Below are 26,349 nucleotides of genomic sequence, written 5' to 3'. Positions count from 1 at the left end.
CAAAACCTGGATCTTTTACAGTGACCTAATACAGTCCCAACCAGTGCAAAGCTGAAAGTCCCTTCCAGTGCAAAGTGGAAAGGCAACGAACCACAACACTAAAGGGGAAGAAGCAGCCAAAAGAGATAGAAGTATTTAAGATGGTTTCAACCCCACTAAATGTGTTATGTCAACACAGTCACTGGCAACTCTTCAACAGGTAGATGAAGATGAAACAGTGCGGCCTCTCAAAGTAATACCATGTCTTTAAAACTATTAGAAAAATAACTAATTAGAGTTAAATTTTGCATTATCAAAATGTAAGCCATATTACAGTTGACCATTAACATTAATAATACAAATAAAATTACTTTCAATGCTGACGTCCATGTTTTAAACTAGTCTTTTTAACACAAAGGAGGTTGGAGGTGATGTTTGGGTTTCTTTGTTGATTTTCATGCTTGTTTTTTTTCTTCTGTAAATAAAACAATAAAAAGTTGGAATGGAATCATTCAGCAACATCTCCAAATGCAACTGCCTGCATAATTTACAACCACAGCTGAGCAGGTTAAATGCCTAATTCACAGAATCATAGAATGGCTCTATTTGGAAAGAACCTTAAAGATCATCTACTTCCAAGCCCCCCGCCATAGGCAAGGACACCTCACATTGGCCACATTGCTCAAAGCCCCATCCAGCCTGTCCCTGAAGTCTTCCAGGGATGGAGCATTTATCACTTCTTTGGGCAACCTGTTCCAGTGCCTCGCCACCCTCACAGCAAAGAACTTCTTCCTTATATCTAACCTAAACTTCCCCTGTTTAAGTTTGAACCCATTACCCCTTGTCCTATCACTGCAGTCCTTGATGAAGAGTCCCTCTCCAGCATCCCTATAGGCCCCCTTCAGATACTGGAAGGCTGCTATGAGGTCTCCACACAGCCTTCTCTTCTCCAGGCTGAACAGCCCCAACTTTCTTTTCCTGTCTTTGTACGGGAGGTGCCCAAATCCCCTGATCATCCTTGTGACCCCCTATGGACTTGCCACCTAAATATTTAGACATATAAAGCAGATTTAATAAACAGAAAGAATATATTGATTCCTTGACTCAATTATCAATTTTACATACGAAAGTTGTTTTGATAAACAAATATACCAGTTCTCTGTTTAATAAGTGATGGTATAGCAATTGCAGACAGGATTATTTAGGTCATAATTAAAATAAATTTTTGAATGTTTATCTTCAATAAAAACACAGCAAGGCACAAAAACATCCTTAAATAGTGAATGAGAAAAGCATAATTTACCATTTTTAAAGAGCAAGCTTCGAAGGAAATAGAGGTACAAACAGAAAGCAGGATTAGAATCAATAGTTTAATCAAGGGTTCCTGCTTACTGATTTCAGTCATGATTTAATCATGATTAAAAAGGTTATTTAAATTGAGTTTCCATGCTGTGAAAATAAAATTCAGCTCAGTAACCAAATCCTGACACCTCCCCAGTTCCCAAGGCAAAGCCTTAGAGGTGATGGCAAAATAAATTATAGGACAGTGCTCAATGATGTAATCACAGGAACATTTATTTCAAGAATTCTACAAATGGTTTTGTTTATGATGTTTGATACCAGATCAGATCCCAGCCTATAGAGAAGTTCTGTTACTTTTCAGTTATAAATCTACCACTCAGCTGGGAATTTGTTTGTGGATTTTGTTATTAAATACACTGGAGAACAGAAGCTGTTCTAAACAGCAAAAATGATGAGAAATACCTGTTTTGGTGAAGGATGTAATTACAAAAGTAACTGGAATAATAAAAGATTTTCAAGATTAAAAAAATAATAAAATAAAAAGGAGGAAAAAAAGAAGTAAAAATAATTGAGAACTCTGGGTTATGGTACTAAGCCAATTATCAAACTCATCCTGCCTTTAGACAGAACAGATGAATAGATTTAGAGGTCTGCCTGTTTATAGGGAGTTTTTACTTGCTTAAAAATCAAAACCTTAACAACATAGGAATAGCCGCACAAGGTACCTCAAACTAAGTATGTTTTTAAGAAAGAGGTCAAAAAGCCAAGCCTACATGAAAGCAAGAAGATTAGCACTTGGGCTTCAGCTCAAACTAGTGAGTAATATCTCATCGTCTATGTTCTGGCACTCAGAGGAAATCACATTTTACTTAAGTCCTAACAACTCTCCTGCTGTAGCACAGCATAGGCAACTGCCTGCTACAGGCTACTCCTTGGACTTGTCATTCTGAATTGTATCTGTTTGTCCAGCTCCCCAGAAGATGTACTCCTCAGATAGGATCAAGTGACACACAGTTTCAGAGTGTGATAAAACAGCTCTATGAGCTGAAGAAATGTTTTCATAAGAAATACACACACGCACAAACATTTACCTGTAAATAACACAGAGTGCCATACAATCCTGCCTTGGCATTTCTGTACACACTATGTAAAATAAAGGTACACAATAATATAATAGACGGATCCCATTTGCCAGTACACCGAGTAAAAAATTTCCATTTGCCCCTCTTGTACTTCTTCCACAGGCTTAATTCATCCAGCGTGCAAGAACTGTATTAAATTAGGTCCTGGGACATTCCAAATTACTGTCAGTGAATTATCTTCCTGTCACAGGAGCTAATTTAACCATCTTAGATTGCTTCAGATAATTTGCAATTCTTAACTATTAACCATTAACAAGTCTCCTGATCTAATATGAAATGTCTCTGTTATTAATCTAAATAGTCAAACTCTTGTCAGTGACCTTCCTAAATCTGTAACAGCTTGGTGGTTAGACTGGAAATTTCCCAACAAGGGTGATAATTCCTTCCCACCCCTTTTCCCTCGTGGCATGGCCATCGGAGGACTGTATCATGGCCAACTGCCTTACACCCTCTTCTCACAGTTTCTTCGAGGGCCCACTACCAAGACGCACAGTGTACACAGCCTCAAGGGCAAAAATCTGGAGTACAGATTTTGTTCCTCCCCACTCTCAAATTCCCCTTCTTCTGTGAGAGTGAGGAAACAAGCATCAACACTTCAACGCAAGGATCATACAGCCAGTTCGGGTCAGTTACACGCCATGGCAAAAGATCAAGAAGCAGCTGAGAACCAGTATTTTCAGTTCACTGCAGAAAAAATTCAAGCACAGACTCTTAATTAAACTTGAGCTTTAAGATACTAATGGTCTGTATTAAGTATTTAATACTAGAGCCTTTCAAAAGCTTTGCATGCAATTACCTAAAACACATTGCTGCTCATTTTGCTTCTGGTGCAACATACTCCAAAACTCAACAGTGCAAGAGATAGAAAGTATGGTGGAAATTGCCATCTCCAACTGAAGAAGCAACTCTGACAGCAGAGAACATTTTTACAAGTTGGTTCCACTGAGAAAACTATTAAAACAGAAAGGTATTAAATACAAGGAAAAAAAAAATAAAATCAGATACTCAAGTTGGAAACCATCCAGACTAAGAGAGTTAAATACCAACATTTGTATGAAGAGTGCCATGGGATTCTTTAAAGATTATTTCAGAATGTGAGCTGTGTTTCTCATCCACAACAAGGCGTTTGCACTAAAGAGTGGCTGGTGTTAATTTGGCATTCCCTACTCAATTATTGAATGAGTCCACTCCTGCTCTGCTGCTCTGCTTGGGAAGAATAGCAGAACCTGACCATCCACTAAAACAATTACTTAAATGCATGGATTCTTCTGCCAGAATTCCTCCTCTGGGAAGGTGATTTTTAATTTTTATGGGTACTATTAACCTTTTGTGAACATTCTACTACAGAGAAAAAAGTGCAAAACAAACATCTAAAATTGGAGAGAGTTGGTGTAACAGAGCCTCACTGTAAATGAGGGGAAAAAAAATAAGCCACAGGAGCACTTACTGCCCCATACACACTGCTGATGAAGGTTGCCCATTTCCCTCGGCTTTGCCCTGTCCCAGATTTCAAGGCGCTACTCTTCAGGTCTTTTGGACCACACTCCCAAGCCTCATAATAAGTTGTTTCTATCCAAGCTCTAAATGTTTGCATCAACTTCCATGACAAGTTCTCTGCAACCAAGGTAATTCCCTAGTCAAGGACTCAGCAGTACTGCAAGTGCAATCGGTTTTCTCTCCACCACCCCTTCGTGCCTGAGGACCCTGGGGAAATGCCTTCTCCTCTCAGGTCCTAGCCCAGCCAGCCTCCATCACACAGGAAGGGCTCCTTCCCAGCTGGGATGCTCACCTTTTGCTGTCTCCTTACATCATGGCGCCTCTCTAGGGAAGCAAAAGGAAGGCAATGAATAGATGAGACCTTCCTGAGGCTTCTCTTTGATGTGTTTACTTCCCTTTTCCTCTCATCCTCCCCATCCATCAATTCATCCCTCTTGTATTTTGCCGGTATTTACATTTTTACCCACATAGTACTGAGATTGATTTTTTCTAACAGTAATTCTCAGCAGCTAAAACCAATGTGTTCTGAACTCATCAAGCTACTGCAGTTTGTGTAATTTGATTGCCTCAAGTGAATTATTTTAAAAGAAAAAGCTTCCAACATTTTTGATGATATACTGAGCCCTGAGTCTTCAACTCTGGCACCTAATGTTCACAATGTTTATCTGAATATCAAGCTATACTTTAAAAGCTATATAATAGCAGCAGATGAAGCATCACAGCAAATTGTTTCTATCTTCTACCGTAGCTAACTTGCTCCATAATAACATGGTTCACAACTTATAGTTCATTTTAACAAATCCCATAAAAATCCTCTGATGTGCTCAAGTCTCTATCAGCTATATGACTTAATGATCAATTCACCAAAAGACATCAATGGAACAGTTTAGGTTCTGCAGTGGAGGTGGATAAATGCAGAAATCCCTGTGAGGATATTAGCTGTTTACTACCTTATAAACACAAGGGAATGCCGTGTGACACAGAGCAAGTCATCTATAGCTCTTCTAGTCACTACAAATGCCAAAACTAGCAGTATTTTTACTTTCTGATGCTCAAAAAAATATTTACTCAGTAAGTTAATTACAACAGAAGAGAGCATTTAGGAGCCAGAACATCTTTCTCCATGTACAGCTGCCTTAAATGTACAGTCATTCACCCTGCAATTATCCCAGCATAAGGACAGCTGTGTAGGGCTGGAATGCAGGTAGTGGCTTCTTCCGTAACCCCAGACTGACCAGAGGGCCTCCAGGTTTACATCTATGACACAGGAAATTTATTTTTCAGACCTTTATGAAGGAACCCCATAGAACTGCCCTTCTGCTAACAAAACAAACAAACAAAAAAAATTAGTCCGAAACAGATTACAGCGATAGTTCAAACACTAACACTACTGTCTTCCCAAAATAGCATCTCTGTTGCTTGTCACTTATATTACCCAGTGTGGTATACGCTTCTCAATACATCACTGGAATGCCAGCCTCAAACCTATTCTGGCCTTTGTTTAGCTGAGGGGTAAGGTAAACCCCAAGAATGAGGGGCTAGGGAGAAAGACTCCTAATCCTATGCCCACAAAGCAGCACTATACTGTTACCACAGCTACTATTTCTCCAGAGCTGGCTTTTCTTAATTTGCCTGCTGCAGCTAGACAGACTCACAAATGCAGAACCTAGGAGTCCTTGACTCTCGGGTGCAACCACTCACTGCCAGGCAAGGGCCACTGTTAATGTGCCTACAGTAGGGTCAAAGATTAAAAGCTTTTAGCAGAATATACTGATAGGTATTTGATACTGATAGGTAATTGATACTGACAGGCAAATGAGATAACTCCCCACAGATAATCCAATAATGGAAAAAACGTAAGTATTTTGTTAAAAGTAAAAAATGATCATCAACTCCTTTCCCTAAATAAGGTTTCTGTTAATTTACTGAAGAACAAGACATTCAAATACAAACCTTGACAAGTAATCAGCAGATTGCACAGCCCTGCCTCACTCACAGGAGCCTCAGCTGTTCCCCTCCTGGGGTCAACATTGAAGAGGAAGCACAACTATTCAAATGCCATCAGAGGTATCTTGCGAAACACAACATACATAGCAGCCAGCCAATGGCTGCCCTGAATTTCTTTGAATGTTCCATAAACAAAATAACTCTTGCCTTTAAAATAGCAAATATAAAAAAAAGCTTGAATATTAACTCGGAATCTAGACCACTGGATAGAGGCATAGGAAGCTTGTAGCCCTCATTCTCAGATACGTACTTTGTGAATTCCCAGCTAAAGGAAAAGTGTTGCTTGGTATACTGCACTCCTATATACCCACCAACCACACACACACATTGTTTATGTGGTAGCTGTGATCCTACTTACATGCTCAGGTTTCCATCAGAAAGAAACCCAAACACACAGTGCAAAGGTGCATATTTCAGCCCCTCTCCTACCACTAAGGCAAGATACAACCAGAGCTCACGTGCGGCCAGGAGTCTGCACTGCAGAGCAGTCTTCTCTCAAAATTAGGTCAGCTTAAAGTAACAAAATTTGCTCTGCAAAATTACGCATTAGATTTTGGGTGGGTTTTTTTGTTTGTTTGGTTTGGTTTGTTTCGGGTTTTTTTCCTGAGACACCAGCAACAGTGTTCCCAGGCCCCAGAGTGTATCTGCTGTTCAAGACTGCTTTGTTTTGTTTAAAGGAAGTTTTATGGTTCCTAAAATTGAAATTCTTATTTTTTTCCCTCTCTACCAATAACCATCTAAACCTTCATAACTGTCACATATTAATTTAGTTACTACAGATTTGCTTTTAGGGAGGGTAAGAGAAGGGAAGCTTTTCACCCATGAATTAAGAGGATCCTTAACAAGAACAGAAGTTCACCGTGCAAATAAGAATTTGGAAACTCAAGTCTCCTAGGATCAATCTTCCTCTGCTTCTGGCTTAAGAGCATAATCCTGACATTTCACTGTACTTGCAGGACTAAAATGTTTGCCCTGTGGATATGCCAACACTGCAAGCAACTGGGTAAAAGCCAATCACTCTGTAGGTTTCATCGTAATTTAAAAATACCCAAAGCACCTCACTAGTACATCTGCGCAGCAGTATAAATCAGTCTGTTTCATAAATGGTTTCATCTACCTGTCTGTCAGCAGAGAGATGAAAAAGAATATCGACAGCATAACTGGGCACTTAGGTAAATCGGACAACTAAACTGATTCCAAATAATCTTTAAGTCTTTTCTCTCCCCACAATAAAATTTATTACTCCTCCCTTCAGTAAACAACCTTTGGCAGCCATGCAATATTTTGCAGCTGTCAGTCGAAAAGCAGTCAAAGAAAAGGGGAGATAATAGATTTTGGAACTCAGCACTCGTTCTGTAGAGACTTTTCTGATTACTAACAGTTTTTGATGTTACTTTGTTAAAGCTACTTGTTATGCATAAATTGGCTAATTTTTTTCTAAAATACTGCTTGTAAATTTGTAAGTATTTTCTGTTTGACTTTTTATCTTTTTGTTAGCATAAAACCCCACAACATTTCGCTTTTTCCCATAGTAATTGTTAAGCGCTTACAACCTTTCACAGAAATCCTGTCAATACAAAGTGGATGTAAACAAGTTTTCAAGTGAGTAGCAGTAAGTTTAACTAAGCTAGCAATTTATGGAAAATGGCTTTAAATACATAAAAAGTCATCAAAGCTTCTTCTGAAAAAATACCTTTATCTAAGAATGAGAACACATAATTAAACAATTCAAATCTTAGTTATAAGCTGGTTTTAATTAAAGGCAATCTGACTCATTTTAACTATGTATAAATTTAAGCCAGACAACAAATTTGTATCCGTTTCTAAAATATCTGTCACTTCTCCACAGTGGCTGATCAAACTTGCCAGTGAAAAACGTTCTGAGTAGGCAACTTGTAATACAGCTATGGTTTACTTCTGTCAGAGGCTGACTGCTGAAGTGTGAAAGAAACTCATTAAAAACCTCTCACTGTGATCCTGCATTGCAAGGAAAAAAAGAAAAGAAATACTTAATGAAGGGTACCCTTAGCCTGAAGCCACATTCATATTCTGCTTTTCATGTTACACTATTTCAGTAAGCAATTAAAAGACAGCAATTAGTCATAGAAACACTATTCATACTGGTCATACTGGGAGATTAAAGAGGTTAACACTTATTTTATGTTAATATTATGAAAGTAATGAGGGAGATCAAGAATAATACAGCCTACTAAAAAGAAATACTAAAACAAGTAGAAGAATCTCTTACCTTAATCTTAAGACAAGATTCACTGCACATGGAACTTCACTATATTCGTCACTAACAGCAGGCTGAGACTATTAAAAAAGAAGAAAGTCTTATAAGAGATGCCAAGGCGGGGGGGGAATCCCCAAATACTTGCCATGCTAACAGTTTGTAGTTAGCACAGAATATTTCACACATCTTCTAACTCTCAAAAACCTTTTAAACACTTTCAGTAACACAGCCTAAAATATAGCTGATACCAGTAAAACTGCCATATTTCAATTACAGAGATACAAATGATAAGACCTGCATTAAAGCACTGAGTGTAAGAGCTTTTAATCCACCTTGCATCAAAGCTCCAGTAACCTATTAAATAATATGCACACAGTGAAAATACCATGCTACTACTCACATTATTTTTGTGTAACAGTTTTGGTTGTTAAGGAAGTCTTGCATCTACCCATCTGCAAAGAACTAGCAGCATATCAAAGCAGACATCACAGCTCAGAGAATGTCTTTCACAGAGAAAAATGAGGAATATGGGTATCTTTCACACTATCACTCCTCCCTCACACTGTGATACCTTCCCCAGCTCTCAACTAGCATTTATATGAAGTCTCAAGCAAAAGTGTGTCCTACATACAGCATTGCTCAGCGTCGTCTACCCTGCTACGATTTCATACTTAACTTGGCATATTGTCACCACTCACAGAAGCCTGTTCAAAGGTTACAGTCAACTCCTTCCAAAACAAAGACTTGCATCACAAATTTCATTTGTTTATTTTCCGATAGTTTTCCATACTAAAGCTACTTAAAAAAAAGTGTTACACAAGGTCTTGCATCTATTTTATTATCTATGTATTTGAAACAGAAGTTAATGAATATTTGGAGAATTATTTAATCACTAAAGGGGGAGTAGACTTTTTTCCTACTCCTATTAAGTTCCTCCTCTTCATCTAAACTACTACTGTTATTTCTGCATCTGTTATTTCAGTGTATAGGAATGTGAAGCCCAAAGACCAACAGACACACACCAACAGTGACTAGCTGCACTTGTCTTAGTTCCAAGTCATCTTCTGGAGTGTTTAGGAAAACAGAAAAAAGAAGATTTCAAGCAGAAGCATTTTTCTCCTTCATAAACTAAACAGCTCATAATAAAAGAGTTACCTGTATAAACTGCACAACTCTGAAGTTCTAAGACAAAAGGCTGTCTGGTGAAAGTCCTTTATTCCCCCCCCCCCCCCCCCCCTCCAACTCAGCTTACATAAGACATCTCAAACACTGAAGCGCTGTGTAAAATAACTCTACAACAGTAGGACTAGGGTCATCAGAGGAGCTAACAGGACCAAAGCTGGCAGGAAGCTGTTGGTTTTTCAGGAGATTTCTATGACACCAATAAAGATCAGAGAATCTAAAATGGCAGGTGAAGTGGCAAGGGTCACCCACTCAAGGAATAGACATTTTTAAAACAGCATTTTGGCTGTAAGCCAGTAATCCTATTAAGCAGTTATTTATAGCAGTGATGCTTCCCACAGTTTCAGCACAGGGCCTTGAAATTCAGTATGGTATTTTATTCCTCTGAATTAATTTACTATGCCACAATACTGAACTATTTTACTGTATATGGGATGACACATTTTAATTATAAGCTACATGTAATGATACAAATCCTGAGAATGAAAAATTATTTGGAGATCTTCTGGCTACTCCAATACAGACATTATTACTCTGATGAAAAGATAGAAATTAGTGTGATCCAGTCATGAAGATTCATTGAAAAACAGCCAAATTACCTATCTTAACCAATTCTCCTGGGCACAAACATAATACGGCTTTAAATTTCCTATCCATTTTATCCAATGTGCTCAAGTTAATTATCACAGGCCCAACTGCATAGCTCTATCCTCACAAGTACTTGCCATACAAGGCTGTAGAACAACACTCCCACCTCAAATCACATTTTTAACAACAGAAATTAAAAGGAAAGCCCTTCACTCAAATACTTGGAAGAAAAAAATAAATTGATAAAGACATTTTTACCTCTGTGTTCTCCTCGTCTTTTACTCTTCGTGACTGGAAAACAAATGCAGTGAGATATGAGCTATGCAGCTTTATACATTGAAGACCCAGAAATACTAACGTGACAGAAAATCTTTCAGAGGGCAAATGGTACAAGCAAAAGTTACCTTTTCCTGAGAAACAGCAGCTTTGCCTTCTTCGCTCTTCTCATCCATTTCATCATCACTCCATTCCCAGTCTCCATCTTCTGTTTTATGGAGGTGACCACTGGAACCCGGTACTCGTCTGACCTTCCAAAATATTACAGGTGTACAATTACACAGACATCTTTAATCTTTATCAGTGTTCTGGTTAATCAGCAATTCTTTGTTACTTTTTTCCTATATGCTTTCCTTAGTTTGCTGCAGGAGTCACTGGCATACTGGAATAGTATCTGACCACATCCTTAAGCTAGTGGGAACAGTAAGATATGCAAAATTCATATAGGAAAATGGGGTGAAGCTCAGGTAGATGACAGCTGCTTGCTATGAACTAACCCTTGACATGAAAGGAAGCTCTGCAAGGAAGAGGTTACACAAATAAGGTTGCTCTTGACACACAAGTCTTAAAAACTAATTGTTCTGCTAAAAAGCTTTAAAACATGTAAATGTGTTTAGGATACTTTAGAAGTAAAAGTAATCCGTAGTTAACGCAGTGGCTGTATGCAAACTGAGAAGGCAGGCATGCAACACCAAACTATTTGGCAAACTGTAGATGAAACAATCTAAAAAGGCTTAACAGGAGGATCCAATGGCTAAATCTGAAAATCAAAAACTCTTCTGATGCCACCGTGCCCTTCTTCAGAGCTTGACAACAAGCCTTGTTTTCCCCCAGATTTTTAGTCTGTTTGAGCAAAGCAAAATAACATCCAAGAGTTCTTCCCACACCTTGGTATACATTTATGAGACCCATGAGATGTGAGCACAGTAAGAAGCAGCCCCACTAGTGTTTAGGTTAGAGCCAGTTTCTCTAATTATTTCACATTACTGATCCAATAGAGAGTTCCCGCTGCACAACTTCAAATGCTCCCCAGCACTATAAATTTATAAAAGCTTAAAGCATATCCTTTTCAATTATGAAAAAGGGAAAAAAAGTTATTCAGCAAAACAGCCTATAGATTGGTAAGAGAACGAAAGGAACAAAGCATTAAGTGTTCACAGCACACAAAAGGGAGAACTAAGTCGGCAGAAAAACAGTTTCAGGCCAAGAACAACTGCTGCAGAAGACATCTAATAAAAAGAACTTCTTAAAAAAGTATTAACTAGATGGTCTTAGCCCAAAATCATATATCCTGTTTGCCAGTATCCACAGTAACATACAAAAGCCTGGTTCAATTTTGGCTTCACAGGTTCCTGTCTGTGCTGCTTTGATGTATTGCACTGAAGTATACTGAGCACTGACTAATTTGGTTCTATCATCCTGATGATTGGTGGCGGTGATGGAAACCCATTCTGCCAGCATGGCAACCTCACAAAACAGGAAGATGATAAAAAAAAAAAAAAAAAATCTCATTTCTAGAAAATTACTGAAATTACTGGGTTTTCAATATAATGAAGCTCACAAAGACTAAACTGGTATTAACAGTGATCTAAACCCCTCCAGTTGCCGCAAACCACAATGCCAGGAGAGATGCAGCATGTGACAGATTCCAGCTGCTTCAAAATCCAATTAGGCGGTACTTCAGCAAAATATGCATGGCATAAAACAGTACAGGACACTCAAAGCCTAACACTTGTGAGCTTCCAGAACACTGTGTGATGCAGATATCAATAGTTTTTCCAAAGTGGCTTTTCATAAGGAGCTGGGTACTTAAGCTATTTCCCTACTTTTGTTGCCAAGCACAATTTGGAGCTGGCTGGCCTGACACCACAAAAGCAGGAGCGAGTATGAATTTAGGAGCCTTCTTTCAAAGCCTTGTACATACTCAAGCAGGTAACTTGGTGTCTGTCTGCACTCTTTTACCTATCTTCCTTCCTACACTACCCAAACACCCATCTGCTCCTCTCCCTTCCCTTCTGCACATAGAAGACTGAGCTAGAGGAAAGAGTGAAGTTTCCAGAACCCCAGTGCATTTCTGTACCTTCGTTGGTCCTTACGATAATCCTCCATTACACTTCTTCCCTGCACAACCATATGAGTGCCCTACTCAGTTTCTCCATCTTTTGTATTCATTTGTAACTGAGAAGAGGGGAAACCTATGCAGGACACTGGGGAGAATATTCCTACTCCATCCCTCAAGGGACAAAATCAGCACTATTTTCCCTGTTTCCCATACTAGGCTCCTAATGCACCAATTTTAGCTGTAGCTGCCTCAAAGCTCAGTACAAGAAGCTCATGTGTGTTTAGGGGGGAGGAACAAGCAAGAGTCAACAGAAACAGTAGCACAGCAATTTCTTACTCAGCTGCAATCAGCCCAAGAGCAATCAGTGGGCCCTTACTGCCTACATCCTCAGGGATTAGCACAGACACAAGGTAATCTAGCAGGCAATTTGCCTTGTTCTTGTGGATATAATTTATTATCCTTCAAGAAACAGTCCTGGCACAGGCTTTTCTTTAACAGCACAAGCATCTTCCCAACAGCTATACTCAAACCTATGAAAGGACATCAACCCCAGCCAAAGCAAGCTGCTCAGACAACTAGAATAGAATGGTTTACAGACACAATCACACACTACATACTGCTCTAATCAAAATCTCTTCTGCATCCATTTTCAGTTGTTCTGAAGACTTATTCTAACTAGAATGATTTTAATGGAGCTTAATGATGCTGTCAGAGAGTTCTGGGAGAAAGCTTTACTGATGAAGATGGAGTGCATTTCAAGTTTTAAATAGATTGCCTTTTAATAAGCACTAAACACATGGCTCAAGGAAAACAAAGTAAGTTACTCCAAAATAAAATACCATGTTAAATTATTTTCTTAAAAGGTGTCTGAAGGCAGAAAAACGAAACTTTAGACTTGTCCTCTCTTTCCATTAGACTGATTCCCACCAGCACACGTATTCACAGAAAAGAAGTCATTATTTCAGCTAGTGCAAAGTACCCAACCTATGCAACCTTTGAAAATGTGAAGTTGTTGTCTATGACTTTTTTTAAATGGCAGGTGTGCTAACACTTGCATTACTTAGCAAATTAATTTGCATGATTTTTTATTAAGTGGCTTTACTCAGCCTCAGTTATGCTAAAAGCAACAAAGCCTCGTGTCTCCTAGGTGCAGGACAGAGCAAAAGTGATGCACCATGTCTGCAAATAAATTCATTGTCTCTTCATTCATCATAAATCTGTATAACTCTAAAATCCCATATTGGATGGAAATATATTAGGTCAAATTTCTGTTGTACTAGAAACATAACGTAACAGACTTTATACTAGTACAGCATTGCTTCTCTGTAGATTTTCTAGTGTCTTTTTCAGAGTACATTCATTAAGAGGTATATGGGCAGTAACGCGTATTACTGTAACATGCAATATTTTAGGAGTGAGCTAGCATTTTATCACATTCAACTCACATTAATAAAAAGCAAAAATACAGCAGAAGCAGTAAAAGAATAAAACCTGTATTATACAGCTAAAGCTTCTTTGAATTTGGCACAATCTGTAATGGTTTGCTACCAATGGTTTGCTAAAAAAAACAATCCCAAGATGTCCATCAGGACTGCAATCTACTCATTGTACCACCAGGGACCTACCATTAGATTCAACCCACCAGCCTGGGAGAAAAACTAGGCTTTCTTTTCTCTTCTGAACAAGTTTCTTTGCAAAATTTTTGAGTCAAATCAGCCCATCTTGAGGTCAAATAGCAGACACTGTAAGCAGAGAGGCAGAAACAAAAGGGGCAGTGAAAGGGAAGTTGGATCACTCTGACAGCGGCAACCACTCAGGATCCTCAAAATCATGTACTCAGAACCCCTACAACGCAGCAACATAACTAGAGTGCATGATCTGCGACGCCAAGCCTCCTCAAGCTTTCATGTGTGCTCCTACAGCTGTGCAGACAACACTATGAACACACTTAGCTTGAAGCCAAATCAACTTCTTAATTTAGCTGATCACAAACTAACACAAGCACTACAGCCTGCACAAGAAGAGAAGCTGAATATGACTTTCAATAGCTGCCCCAGTCATCTGTGGTAAAAAGCACTGTAAATTCCCCAAACATGATAGAGACAAGCATGAACAGGGAGCAAATATATACAGAGACAGCATACATTTGCCTTCACCCCTCTTGCGAGCATGCTAGTTTAAGATCTTTAAATCTGTGACACAATCTTTAGTCATTCCTTCTTGTTTTACTCAGCCCAAATACTAGGCCTGCAGTATTAGGCTCAGTATTTTTTCTTTCCTTTCTACATACAAAACCCATAAACATATTGCTGTTTTTTCAGTGGAGAGATATATATATGTGTATATATATATATATATTAAAAGCCCTTTTCCTAAGTATCTTTGCAGCTCTGAATAAATTGTACCATCAGCATTACATATCAGCACACATTTTGGGGGGGTGGGAAGGGGTGAAATGAAACTACCTGCTACAGGTGGGTTTTTTTATATGCTACTTTCACATATAAATATCTCTTTTCTTCATGGGGGGGGGGGGGGGGGGGAGAAGAACCTGAATAGCACAATGCTGTTATGTTCTGAAACAGAAACAGTAGCATAGGAAAACATTTTGTAGTGTGGATACACGCTTCATTGGTATCAAATATTTAACTAAAAAGGACAATTTTACTTCAGGAAAAAATAACCTGGTATTTTTTTTCATATTAAAGTATTATTTGTACTTTCAGAAGGGATGCATCTAAGATAAGCATTTATGCATTGTTGTGACAGTTGCAGCATTTGGAGACCACAGCAGGACAAGAGATACAAATCAACTAAAGGGGACAGCACCCATTGCAATTTTCATACAGTTTATTAGACTACTATCATCTGTAAGAGTTTAAGAATGGTCAGAATCCATTCAACCAATAAGTTTCAGCATTAACTAGTTATGTCTTTGCTTAGGAAAGAAAGTATGAAGGCAGCTATTTTGGCACTTTAGATATTCTCTCAAATTTTAGTAATCTGTTTTTCAAATTACATCTGCTGTATCAAGACAAAGCCACTTTAAAAAACATTGCAAGTCCTAAGACCTTTTGATAACCACACATAAAATTAAAGCACTTTTGTCCCTTAAAGAAGCAGATTCTTCTTAAATACTTATCTTCAATGCCACCAAACACTTACCTTCTATGCTAGTTTGAGTCCTAGTTTGCTAGGATGCAATGTATCTTCTGCTCTAACCTTTTTTCCCTGTCTCACAAAACACCATAGAATTAAAGTGAGCACATTTTCATAAAGGTATGCGAAGTAATCTTCAGAGGATTTTCACACAATCAAGTCTTTTCAACCGTTTGGATTACTCTTGAAATGTTAGTCAAAGAGTGTGGTAAAGCTTTTGTCCTTAAAGGCCTAACCAACCTTCAACACAAGGAAAAAAAAACCCACAACTTTTCCAGCAAGTACATTGAGGGCCATTATAACAGGCCTGCGACAAGACAAAAAGAAAAAAAGGAACAAAGATAAACAATCACTGAGTGACACCAGTACTAGAAATGCATCTTCACCAAAGTGGAAACAAAGACTGGGTTTCTCTAGATGACATTCTTGCCTACTTGCTTCCTTTCAATTTAGAAGAGCAGATGTGCAACACGCAGAACCATTTTGTTGAAGAATAGTTATACACATACATGTACTGAACTGTAGCCTGTTAAGCATTCACATTGCACAATACAACAACAGAAATCCGTGCCTCAGGTGTCAAGCATTTGTAGCAAACACATTACTATGGTATGCCCATCGGGAGAGAGAGAGAGGGAAACTATTACCCCATTTTCTCCCATCAAACTGTAGTCCCCTATGGCAAAGCTTACAAATTCATTCCTGTGGCAGTGAGCAGCTACTCTCTGAAATGCTACAACTTGTAAAAGCTGCAATGGGCCAACACAAAAATCACTACATAGAAACAATGAGGAGAGTTCATGGGGACTTGACAGCCTACATAAACACTCAACGGTTATCTAAAAATAAACCAGATGGCTACTGATGGAAGGTTATAGAAAGCTGTGCTCACCACTGCACAAAGCATTCATCTGTGCTTTCTCAGTAAGCTCAGCCTCACTGGGTCACTGCAGGAACCCATGGAAAAATTGACAGAAACAGCAGCAGATCCGAAGAAATCACATAGACAGCAATACCATCATGAAAATATGCAGGGAGACAACGCAATATGACGAACGCCTCAGAGGGCATCTCAAGTCCCGCTTAAAGAATCTATTCTATTTCTGACAGTTCAACTCCCAGCTCTACTCAACAAGTGTTTTTTGAAATGTCTTCAACAGTACACTTCACAAATATGGGCATTAAGAGTTTTTCTACCCTCAAAAGTGCTACAGGAAACTAATGTGGATGAACAAGTGTATGCAAGACACTGTTCATCCCAACCTCTACTATTACCCTGGAAAGGACAAGAATTCCCTCAAGACAAGAAGGAATGAAGTTCAAAGCATGCTTAACTTGGAGACTTAAAGATGTAACTTAGGAATGAGTACTGCATAGCTCTCAAAGGACACCATACAATGATCAAAAAACAAAGAAAGTCCAGACTTTGTGCCTTGTTACCATCTTAAAATGAGATTAAATGACATTTTACCCTTGAGTTAACATAAACTTCTCTCCTTCTGATTTTATTTTACAATCAAGTATAGCATTTCCCTCACATGAACTGTCCTTCACAGAATGCACTATCTTCTTCCCAATTCATGCTATCTCAAAAACCTGTTGTTTACATATAGACAATTGAAGTGTCTTCTTTCTATGTTCCCCTTTTCTTTTTCTGAGGGAACTTTTAAGACTGTAAAACTTATTTGGCAACTGCAGCCATGGTTTCTGTCATAATGAAATATTGACTACAAATTCATGATTCAGCCTGCTGGAGAAAAAGACATCTCTGCATCTTTGCAGACCTCTATATGCAAGCCTTAAATTGGTGGTGGACTTCAGTCCAACTTCCCAATCTCTCTTGTGTCAGTGCTGAAATTGGCAGAAAAACCTCAGCAACAAAAGAATGGCTGCTCATCCTCAATGGAGATTAGTAATTAGAGCCATAGATAATTGAATTCCGTATACTCATTCAGCTCCAGTTTGCTCCAAATTGATGTGGTCCAACCAAATGGTAAATGACCTTTCATTAGCCGCCTTAGAAGCCAGCGTAAGAAGGGCTGTCTAAAGAGGTACTAGCCTAGGACCAAAATCAGTTTCTGAAGTGCTGGATCAATACGGAAGGAAAGGCAAATGGAAGGTAAAAACAACAGTCTTAATACTGTTCCTAACAAGAATATACAACAGGGATTGTACATGGAATACTGTAAATATTTGGAATTTCTTTATTGGTTATCATTTGAGATATTATTAGAAGATTGATTATCAAAGGCAACATGCTTGCATTTCATTACAGCAGTTCAGAATATTCTATGTATTTCTGCTGATACCTTGGTTACATGCCTCTCATTTTACAGAAGGAAATAAAGAAGCAGACAAATGAAGTGATATATCCAAGGACACAAAGCAAACCTAAGACAAAGCATGGAACAGAAACAGATTTCTTGTATCTCTACAAAAATAAGGAAGAAGTTTTTCTACATTGCATGCAGTAGCTATACAAAAGCAATTTCGCCATCAGCATTAGTCAAAATACATAGCATCAATTGTCTCTCTCAGTAAATATTTCAGAGGGAAAGGGAAACAAGTTAAAACATCTCAATTCTAATTTGGGTTTTATTGTTGTAAAAACCTAAATGCTCCTTCCAAAATAGGAAGTAAACTGAATCATAACTTTAGCTAATAAAGCAACAATGAAAGCCTTCAGCCTTACAAAGACAAATTAACACATATTAGAAAACATATTTCACATAAATTAGATGAGCACTAGGGAATAAAAAATGAATTTGAATGGCTAGCATTTAAACTGCACCCAACACAAAAGCAGTTTAGAACACTGTAATCTACAACCAAAAGCAGTTTGTAGGAGGGAAAACTTAACAAGCCACTGCCAACATTACACAGCTGTGGAAGAAAGACATTATGAACAGCTACAACAGAGAATGCATGGACAATTTAGTAAAAAATCATGACTACCACAAAAGTGTTAAGCATATTATTATTATTGTTGTACACTCTGTGGCTCGTTCAAGTTTATTCCAGTATATACCAGAGGCACAAAGACTTAAGAATAAATTAAGCTGCTGACAGAACTATTTATCCTTGCTTTTTTAAAGTGGGATACAGATAATTTAACATTCCCAGCCAACAATAGCATGCACCAGCTTTCCAGGAGAATGTCTTCTTAACCAGATCAACAGAGCAACTGTAAATCCAGACTATCAAAGATTAACCCAAATTAGCCTGACAGAGAGAGAACTCCAGCATCAGAATACAGAAGCTGCCCACATTTCCCAGAACTTGATGAAAAACAGGCTACTGCGTAAGGAAACAAAACATGAATTTTGTCTTCTAGGCACTGATGTGCTTGTTATATGCAGATGTTAGAGACTGGGGAAAAAAAGAATCTATTATTCATCACTGATTCTTTTGCCCCTGCAATCTCCTCACAAGTTTGTTTTTGTAGGGTGACAAGGAAGGGAATGATCATTTTCTGAATAATAAAATCTTTCTATTTCCTTATTTATAACTGCTCAAAACAGCAAAGAACTGGGCCCACTTAGTATTTTATTTTGGTGTCTAATTTTAAAAAAACATAGAACATACTGTGAGATACCGGTGCATACATACATACTTGGTACAGCACATGATATAGACCACATGAAAAATCCATTATTTCAGTAAGAGTAATACTATGCATCTATTGTCTTCTTCCTCATTCTATAGGAAAATGACTGAATCAGTAATCTTGATTTTTCCACTATCTCAATTATATAAGCTCTTCCTTTGTAAGTCTCCAGCAACTCAATATTTAGGATAGAAACCTGGGTAGATTTAAAACATTTTAAACTCTGCTCCACAAAAGACTACAGTGACCTGAAAGCACGGTAAATAAGATACACTTGTGTAAGCAAAATTGATGGCATTAATAAGCATTACACATTTCAGTAACATGGAAGGTGCCTTACCACCATCCACGTACAGGTAACAGAGCCCAGCTGTAATTTTCTCTTGAATTCCTGGAGAAAGGCAAATGTGTAGACCCAATCCCTTTAAAACACATCTGCAAAAGTCTTTGTGGAATCTTGACATTGCTCCCTATTGATTTCTAACTAGAGAACAGTCAGCACTGTTCTCCATTTTTATACTTACATATCTACAGAAGGAAACCCGTATCTTTTTGGTTCTTTTAAGCACATCCTTCTGGAAATACTGCAGTCCAAATAAATCAACTAGCTTAGCTTTTTCTTGAGATAAAATTGTCTTATTTTACCACTGATGCCCTTCAGCTACATCTGCTAGTACAGTATTCAAGATACGCACAATCCCATGTGCCCCAGAGAGCAGGAATGACAAGGTGGTTATTTAAACACCTCATATTTTTTTTTCATTTTCTGCAGTCTGTCCTACTAAAAGCCCAGATTCGACTTTCAGGCAGCACAGAAAGACCAGCCAAGTGATGCTGTGTATCTTCACCTTTCCCTAAGACTGTGGCAATGGCTCTTACAGGAGACAGGACTCTCCCGTTACACAGATCCCAGAAGTTCTTATGAAACAGATATGCTGAATTACTTTGTTCATATTACTTGGTAATTGACAAGCTGAGAGTTTGTGCACCACCAGCACCTTTCTTCTTTTTTCTTTTTTTAAACAGAAGTCCCAAGAGTTTCACTGCTCATGCAACTTCATGAGAAGTATTTACAATGCCGATTACCATGCCAGCTCTTTTATAGGAAGAACCATGATGAGAAACACGACATTACTGAACACAGTTTTGAGTTTAGCACAACATTTTGCTCTGTGTCTTCTTCTCTTAAAAAAAAAATAAATATATATACAGATATATAATAAAATTAAAAAAAACAAACAACCCAGACCAGCTCCTTCCATACACATCTAAAGCCTGTAATCAGACTTGATTTTTACCTTTAGCCATCTTGCAAACCTTCCCTGAGTGTTTCATAAGATACAAAAGCAAATTTCAACCCTCACTCCTATGCATTTATTTGCATTCCAATGCAATGAAGGAAATCAGCATATCACATTTATCCAATCACAGCACAAGCCTTTTGCTTAAAACAGTTACACATTTAATTACGCCTTAGCACTTGAGGTAAAAGTCAGACCATGGAAAAGTCACTTTCTACAATTTATATTTCATGTGGAAGAGCTTTTTGCAGTCTTTCGGCACAGGAACACCTACACTGTAATCACATTTTAAAAAACTAAATAAATCTGAGATCCAAGACAGAGCACGAAATCCCACATATACGCATCTTCCTTTGTTTAAGAGTTGAGGCACCGCTTCCAGAGAAAGCTAGTCCCTACCCAACCCAGTCTAACAGGTCATGTGAGCATCCTAATCCCTTCACTGCTGGCTATTCTTAAATCCCCCCAAGTTTGTTATAATACATAGTCTCATTTTTATTCTGATACAAGCCACAAAAATTCTACAAACCTGAATATGTGTTATGCAATTGGGAACCTTGCTTTTTCCCAACCATGACTTATGCAGACTATTGTTATTAAAAGGATGTACCACTACCTTTCTAAAATAACACCTTGGCATACCTGCCTTGCAGAACTCGAAAGGTGTTAAAATACCACAGTAATTGGGTGTTAGCACCCCCTCCTCTTAAGCTGCTCTGCATACTGCAAATATGAGTCTGGGGGAAGAAAACCTGAAAAACAAAAACTTTCTCATTAGCCTTTCTTTGTTTTAATCCTACTTGGAAAAGAAGTTAGACAGAACTTTAAGTGTTTCATATTCATATGCAGAAACAGTAGTTTTTTCTTGTCTTTTTGCCTTTTTTGTGTGTTTGGTTTTTGACCGTTGGTGGTGTTTGTTTTGTTTGGTTGATTTGGGTTTTTCTTGTGGCTTTTACAGTAAGAATTTAATCTGGCACAGAAACTATGTTCTGGGATAATCGCAACTAGCCTTTCAGGACTAGACATTAGTCTTAAACTCCAATTTCGTAATAAAAATTTAGATACGCAAGCCATTGCTTGTAAGCCACTTCCTTTGCAAGAACTGCAGAGGTTTGTTGCATTACACCTTTTGTGGTATGAAGAGACTAAAATGCTCTGTTTCACTGCCTACAACCATACGGCACAGAAACCTTCCTGGAGAGTGGAGGGGAGGAAAATCACGTATGCAGAAATGAACAGGTAAGGTTGGTCATGAATTCTGGAGATTCACAAAAGCTCACACTCCACAGCAAATCAATTATTACTGTTTCTCTACGTCGTACATGCACACTTAGATTTTGTCCAAATTACTGACTGACAGGACACAGATGATTTAAAGCTTTGCAGTTCCTGAAAATGCCCTTAAGACATTGCCAGGATGTATATTCCCTATGTGAAACAACAGAACTTTCTGACTGAAGAACGCAAGGAAGCTCCAAGGAATCAAACACATTATTTGGTGTACACGTCTCCCATGCCCCAGTCTGAAGGGTCTGAATTTCAGTATTTCAAGGTGACCTTCCTATGGGAGAACCTGAGGAGTCATTAGCACTTCAGGTGGTATATCCTGAGTCAGTAAAAGCAAGAGTAGATGATATTCTTGTATATGCAACTTATCTCACTAAGAGACACAGTAATATCAAATCCTTCAATTCCAAGTCAGCACCGAATTCTTCAGTTCCAAGTCAAATGCAACTGGAGTCTGCAAACAATGGCAACTCTGAGAGAAACTATCATTCCATTGAAAAAATCATATCAGAATAATAGCCAAAAACATTTAATGTATTTTGGGGTCAAGCTTTCATAAATCATGTTTTGATCTCTCAATAATTTTCTTCAAAAAAATTAAACCGAGTCTCTGCTGAAACTAAAATACATATTCACAGCTATCCAGCACACTCTTCCGAAACAGCTTTTTATTGTTTGCTCTGAAGTATGCAATGTCATGCTTACGGAACATTTATCACTGCCTTCAATGAAATAAGTCAATATGGAAAAACTGAGTCACTGATGCATACCTGCAAATATCCGCTTCTTCCTTAATGCAGCACCAAAGTATTGCAAAACCTGAAAGAGCACTCAGGTCATAAGAATCAGAAATACAAGAATCTTTACCGTTTTTGTATAAATTACCACTTCTACTCACTACTGGAATCAATTACACTGGTAACTTAAAGTCAAGAAATGCAACATCATTACATTTTCTTTCATGAAATAGTACTGCATAAAGGAGATGGATAGTTCTGCATTGAATAGGACTTTTTCAGCTCTCTCTATGTGCTCATGAAGAGCACCCTTTTTTAAGGGATAACACAGTAGAAGTCGAAGAACAGAAATCTGTTTAAAAAAAAGACCATTTGCTTCAAATCTTTATAATGTTGGTTTGTTTTATAAGCCAAACACAAACAGCATCATGATGATAAGTGTGACACCCGAGGTTCAGGGCCATCAATTAAGAAGATTGTCATGAAATCTCACCCACACTCCTAGTTTAGAAAGTGAATACAGTGGAGCAATCAGTGAGAGAAAATATAAGCCATTAAAGCCTCAATAGAGGGGCGGAGGGAGCAGATTCCTCTACAGAAAGTACTGAAAAACGGGTATAGATGCTCAGTGTATCAACTCCACATCCACTCTCGGGGATTCACTTTCCAAAGCCCTCCTCGTTTCACTTTTTCATGGAGTCTTCTCTTATTGGGATAATGCTGCTGAGGGACAGAAAAATGTAGCAGCACAAACTAGAGACACTATTTTGTCACCTAAACATCTTGTAAACAAGTGCAGGTAATTCCCTACACTCCTAATTCTACCTTCCAAAACTATGAGTTTCTACATAAATACCGCAACATACTTATTATTTCTGCTCCAGTCTGAGTCCAACATTTGAACACAATTTTGTTTTGAGAAATTGCAGTGTTTTGCAGAAATCTCAGTAGCCAACATGCAGGTTGAGCAATCCAGTATGAATTTTGGTTTTCAGACATTATTTCTCCATTAAGGAGTTCCACAACATAGATTTCATTACTGAATGTTATTAACTGAAAGTAATTTGTTCATTCACATTTTAATAATAGATCTTTCAGGCATGAATGTGTACCTGTGCTAAGGAGGATGTTTTCAATTAATTGTGCAGAGGAGTTGCATTGTTTCTCTAAAGTAACACTTCAAACAAAAAAAGGAAGCCCAAATGGGCTATAAGGCATGACCTGATGGCTAATACATACAGGCAGACAGAGACTCTTTTATACCCTCTTTCTTCTTCCTGCCTGGTCCCTTCCACCCCACAAGTCAAATTAAGGTGCTAAGGCCAAGAAGGTACCTGTAGAAATCAAAGGAAGCCAAACAAAACCACAGCAAGTTGGCAAAGTAACTTGGTACTCTGAAAGCTGAACAAGAAAGATAAAGATCAGACCTCGTTATCTTTCCTGGCTGCTCAGGTGAATGGGCAACACAATGGTAAATCACTACTAAAAGGCTTTCTGTTAGAGGGATCACAAGATCCTCCTTTTATAACTGACATTTTCCAGTTTCATCACCCTTTTCTATCATCCAAGTTCTTTACTTGCTTAAAAGGACCAGAGGCAAAAAGAAAACAAATATAGCCTCATGTACAGCTTTCATTACACAGCAGTAGAAGACTCCTTATAAGGTCGGTTTCACTGCCAGCAATGTGGTCACATTGAAGAGAATTTAAGGAAACAGTCTACTACCGTAAAATTCATGATCATCAAATACTGTGATTTTCACTTACTTTCAGACTCAAAAGCTTGAAAATACCACTTCAAGGTGAAATTCTTGTTTCTCCCCTTTTCCATTTTCTGCAAGGCTTCACGTAAAAGAAATTACTGTAATAAACACCCTCCATTATAGAATCATAGAATAGTTAGGGTTGGAAAGGACCTTAAGATCATCTAATTCCAATACCCCTGCTGTGGGCAGGGACACCTCATGTTAAATCATATCACCCAAGGCCTTGTCCAACCTGTTCTTAAACACTGCCAGGGATGGAACATTCACAACCTCCCTGGGCAACCCATTCCAGTGCCTCATCACCCTAACAGGAAAGAATTTCCTCCTTATATCCAATCTAAACTTCCCCTGTTTAAGTTTGAGCCCATTACCCCTTGTCCTGTCACTACAGTCTCTAATGAAGAGTCCCTCCCCAGCATCCCTATAGGCCCCCTTCAGATACTGGAAGGCTGCTATGAGGTCTCCATGCAGCCTTCTCTTCTCCAGGCTGAACAGCCCCAACTTCCTCAGACTGTCTTCATACGGGAGGGGCTCCAGCCCCCTGATCATCCTCGTGGTCCTCCTCTGGACTTGTTCCAACAGTTCCATGTCCTTTTTATGTTGAGGACACCAGAACTGCACACAATACTCCAAGTGAGGTCTCACAAGAGCAGAGTAGAGGGGCAGGATCACCTCCTTCGACCTGCTGGTCACGCTCCTTTTGATGCAGCCCAGGATAATGGTTGGCTTTCTGGGCTGCAAGCGCACACTGCCAGCTCATGTTCATTTTCTCATCAACCAACACCCCCAAGTCCTTCTCTTCAGAGCTGCTCTGAATCTCTTCTTTGCCCAACCTGTAGCTGTGCCTGGGATTGCTCCAACCCAGGTGTAGGATCTTGCACTTGGCATGGTTAAACTTCATAAGGTTGGCATCAGCCCACCTCACAAGTGTGTCAAGGCCCCTCTGGATGGCATTCCTTCCCTCCAGCATATCAACCGAACCACACAGCTTGGAGTCATTGGCAAACTTGCTGAGGGCGCACTCAATCCCACTGTCCATGTCAGCGATGAAGATGTTGAACAAGACCGGTCCCAACACCAATCCCTGAGGGACACCACTCATTACTGGTCTCCAGCCAGACATTGAGCCATTGACCACAACTCTTTGTGTGCGGCCATCCAGCCAGTTCTTTATCCACCGAGTGGTCCATCCATCAAATTGATGTCTCTCCAGTTTAGAGACAAGGATGTCATGTGGGACAGTGTCGAACGCTTTACACAAGTCCAGGTAGATGACGTCAACTGCTCTACCCCTGTCCATCAGTTCTGTAGCCCCATCATAAAAGGCCACCAAATTGGTCAGGCAGGATTTCCCCTTAGTGAAGCCATGCTGGCTGTCACCAAGCACCTTGTTGTTTTTCATGTGCCTTAGCATGCCTTCCAGGAGAATCTGCTCCAAGATTTCACCAGGAACAGAAGTGAGACTGACTGGTCTGTAATTCCCTGGGTCATCCATTTTCCCATTCTTGAAAATGGGGGTTATATTTCCCTTTTTCCAGTGGTCAGGAACTTCACCTGACTGCCATGATTTCCCAAATATGATGGCCAGCGGCTTAGCAACTTCATTCCCCAGCTCCTTCAGGACCCACGGATGGATCTCATCAGGACCCATGGACTTGTGCACATTCAGATTTTTAAGATGGTCTCGAACCAGTTCCTTTCCTACAGTGGGCCTAGGGTCTTCATTCTCACAGTCCCTGTGTCTGCCTTCCAAGACTTGGGTGGTGTGGTCAGAGCCTTTGCCAGTGAAGACCGAGGCAAAGAAGTCATTCAGAACCTCAGCCTTCTCCAAATCCTGTGTAGCCAGTTCTACTGAGAGCTTCCTGAGGGGGCCTACGTTCTCCCTAGTCTGTTTTTTATTTGCTATGTACCTGTAGAATCCCTTCCTGTTATCCTTAATACCCCTAGCCAAGTTTAATTCTAACTGGGCCTTAGCTTTCCTAACCTGGTCCCTAGCTTCCCGGACAACATCCCTGTACTCTTCCCAGGCCACCTGTCCTTGCTTCCACTTATTATAAGCCTCTTTTTTCATTTGAATTTTCCTCAGCAGCTCCTTATCCATCCAAGGACGTCTCCTGGCCCTCCTGCTGCACTTCCTTCTAGTTGGGATGCAACACTCCTGAGTTTGTAGCAGGTGATACTTGAACATCAACCAAGAGTCTTGGGCCCCCCTGCCCTCTAGG

The 26,349-nt window shown here is 39.1% G+C and overlaps 1 protein-coding gene across 6 annotated transcripts in view; it reads right to left on the bottom strand.

The window, feature by feature from the left end:
- The window catches only part of STK39 (serine/threonine kinase 39), a 107,292-nt gene that overhangs the window by 33,483 nt on the left and 47,460 nt on the right, over positions 1-26,349 (bottom strand). For 4 of the 6 annotated variants that reach the window (XM_062604681.1, XM_062604682.1, XM_062604683.1 and 1 more), the window contains 3 exons: positions 10,338-10,460; positions 10,192-10,224; positions 8,176-8,243 (listed from right to left, as the gene is read on the bottom strand). In XM_062604681.1, the coding sequence (XP_062460665.1) occupies positions 8,176-8,243; positions 10,192-10,224; positions 10,338-10,460 (224 nt within the window). The remainder of the gene's footprint in view (positions 1-8,175; positions 8,244-10,191; positions 10,225-10,337; positions 10,461-26,349) is intronic. The other 2 variants (XR_009961961.1, XR_009961960.1) reach the window with 1 other exon arrangement.

The sequence above is a fragment of the Pezoporus occidentalis genome, unplaced genomic scaffold (genome assembly GCF_034315485.1).
Source record: "Pezoporus occidentalis ecotype Australia unplaced genomic scaffold, CSIRO_AGI_Poc_V1 ctg88, whole genome shotgun sequence".
Taxonomy (NCBI): Eukaryota; Metazoa; Chordata; class Aves; order Psittaciformes; family Psittacidae; genus Pezoporus; species Pezoporus occidentalis.
The sequence above is the reverse complement of the archived record's forward strand: the minus strand, read 5'-3'. Positions and strand labels throughout refer to the sequence as shown.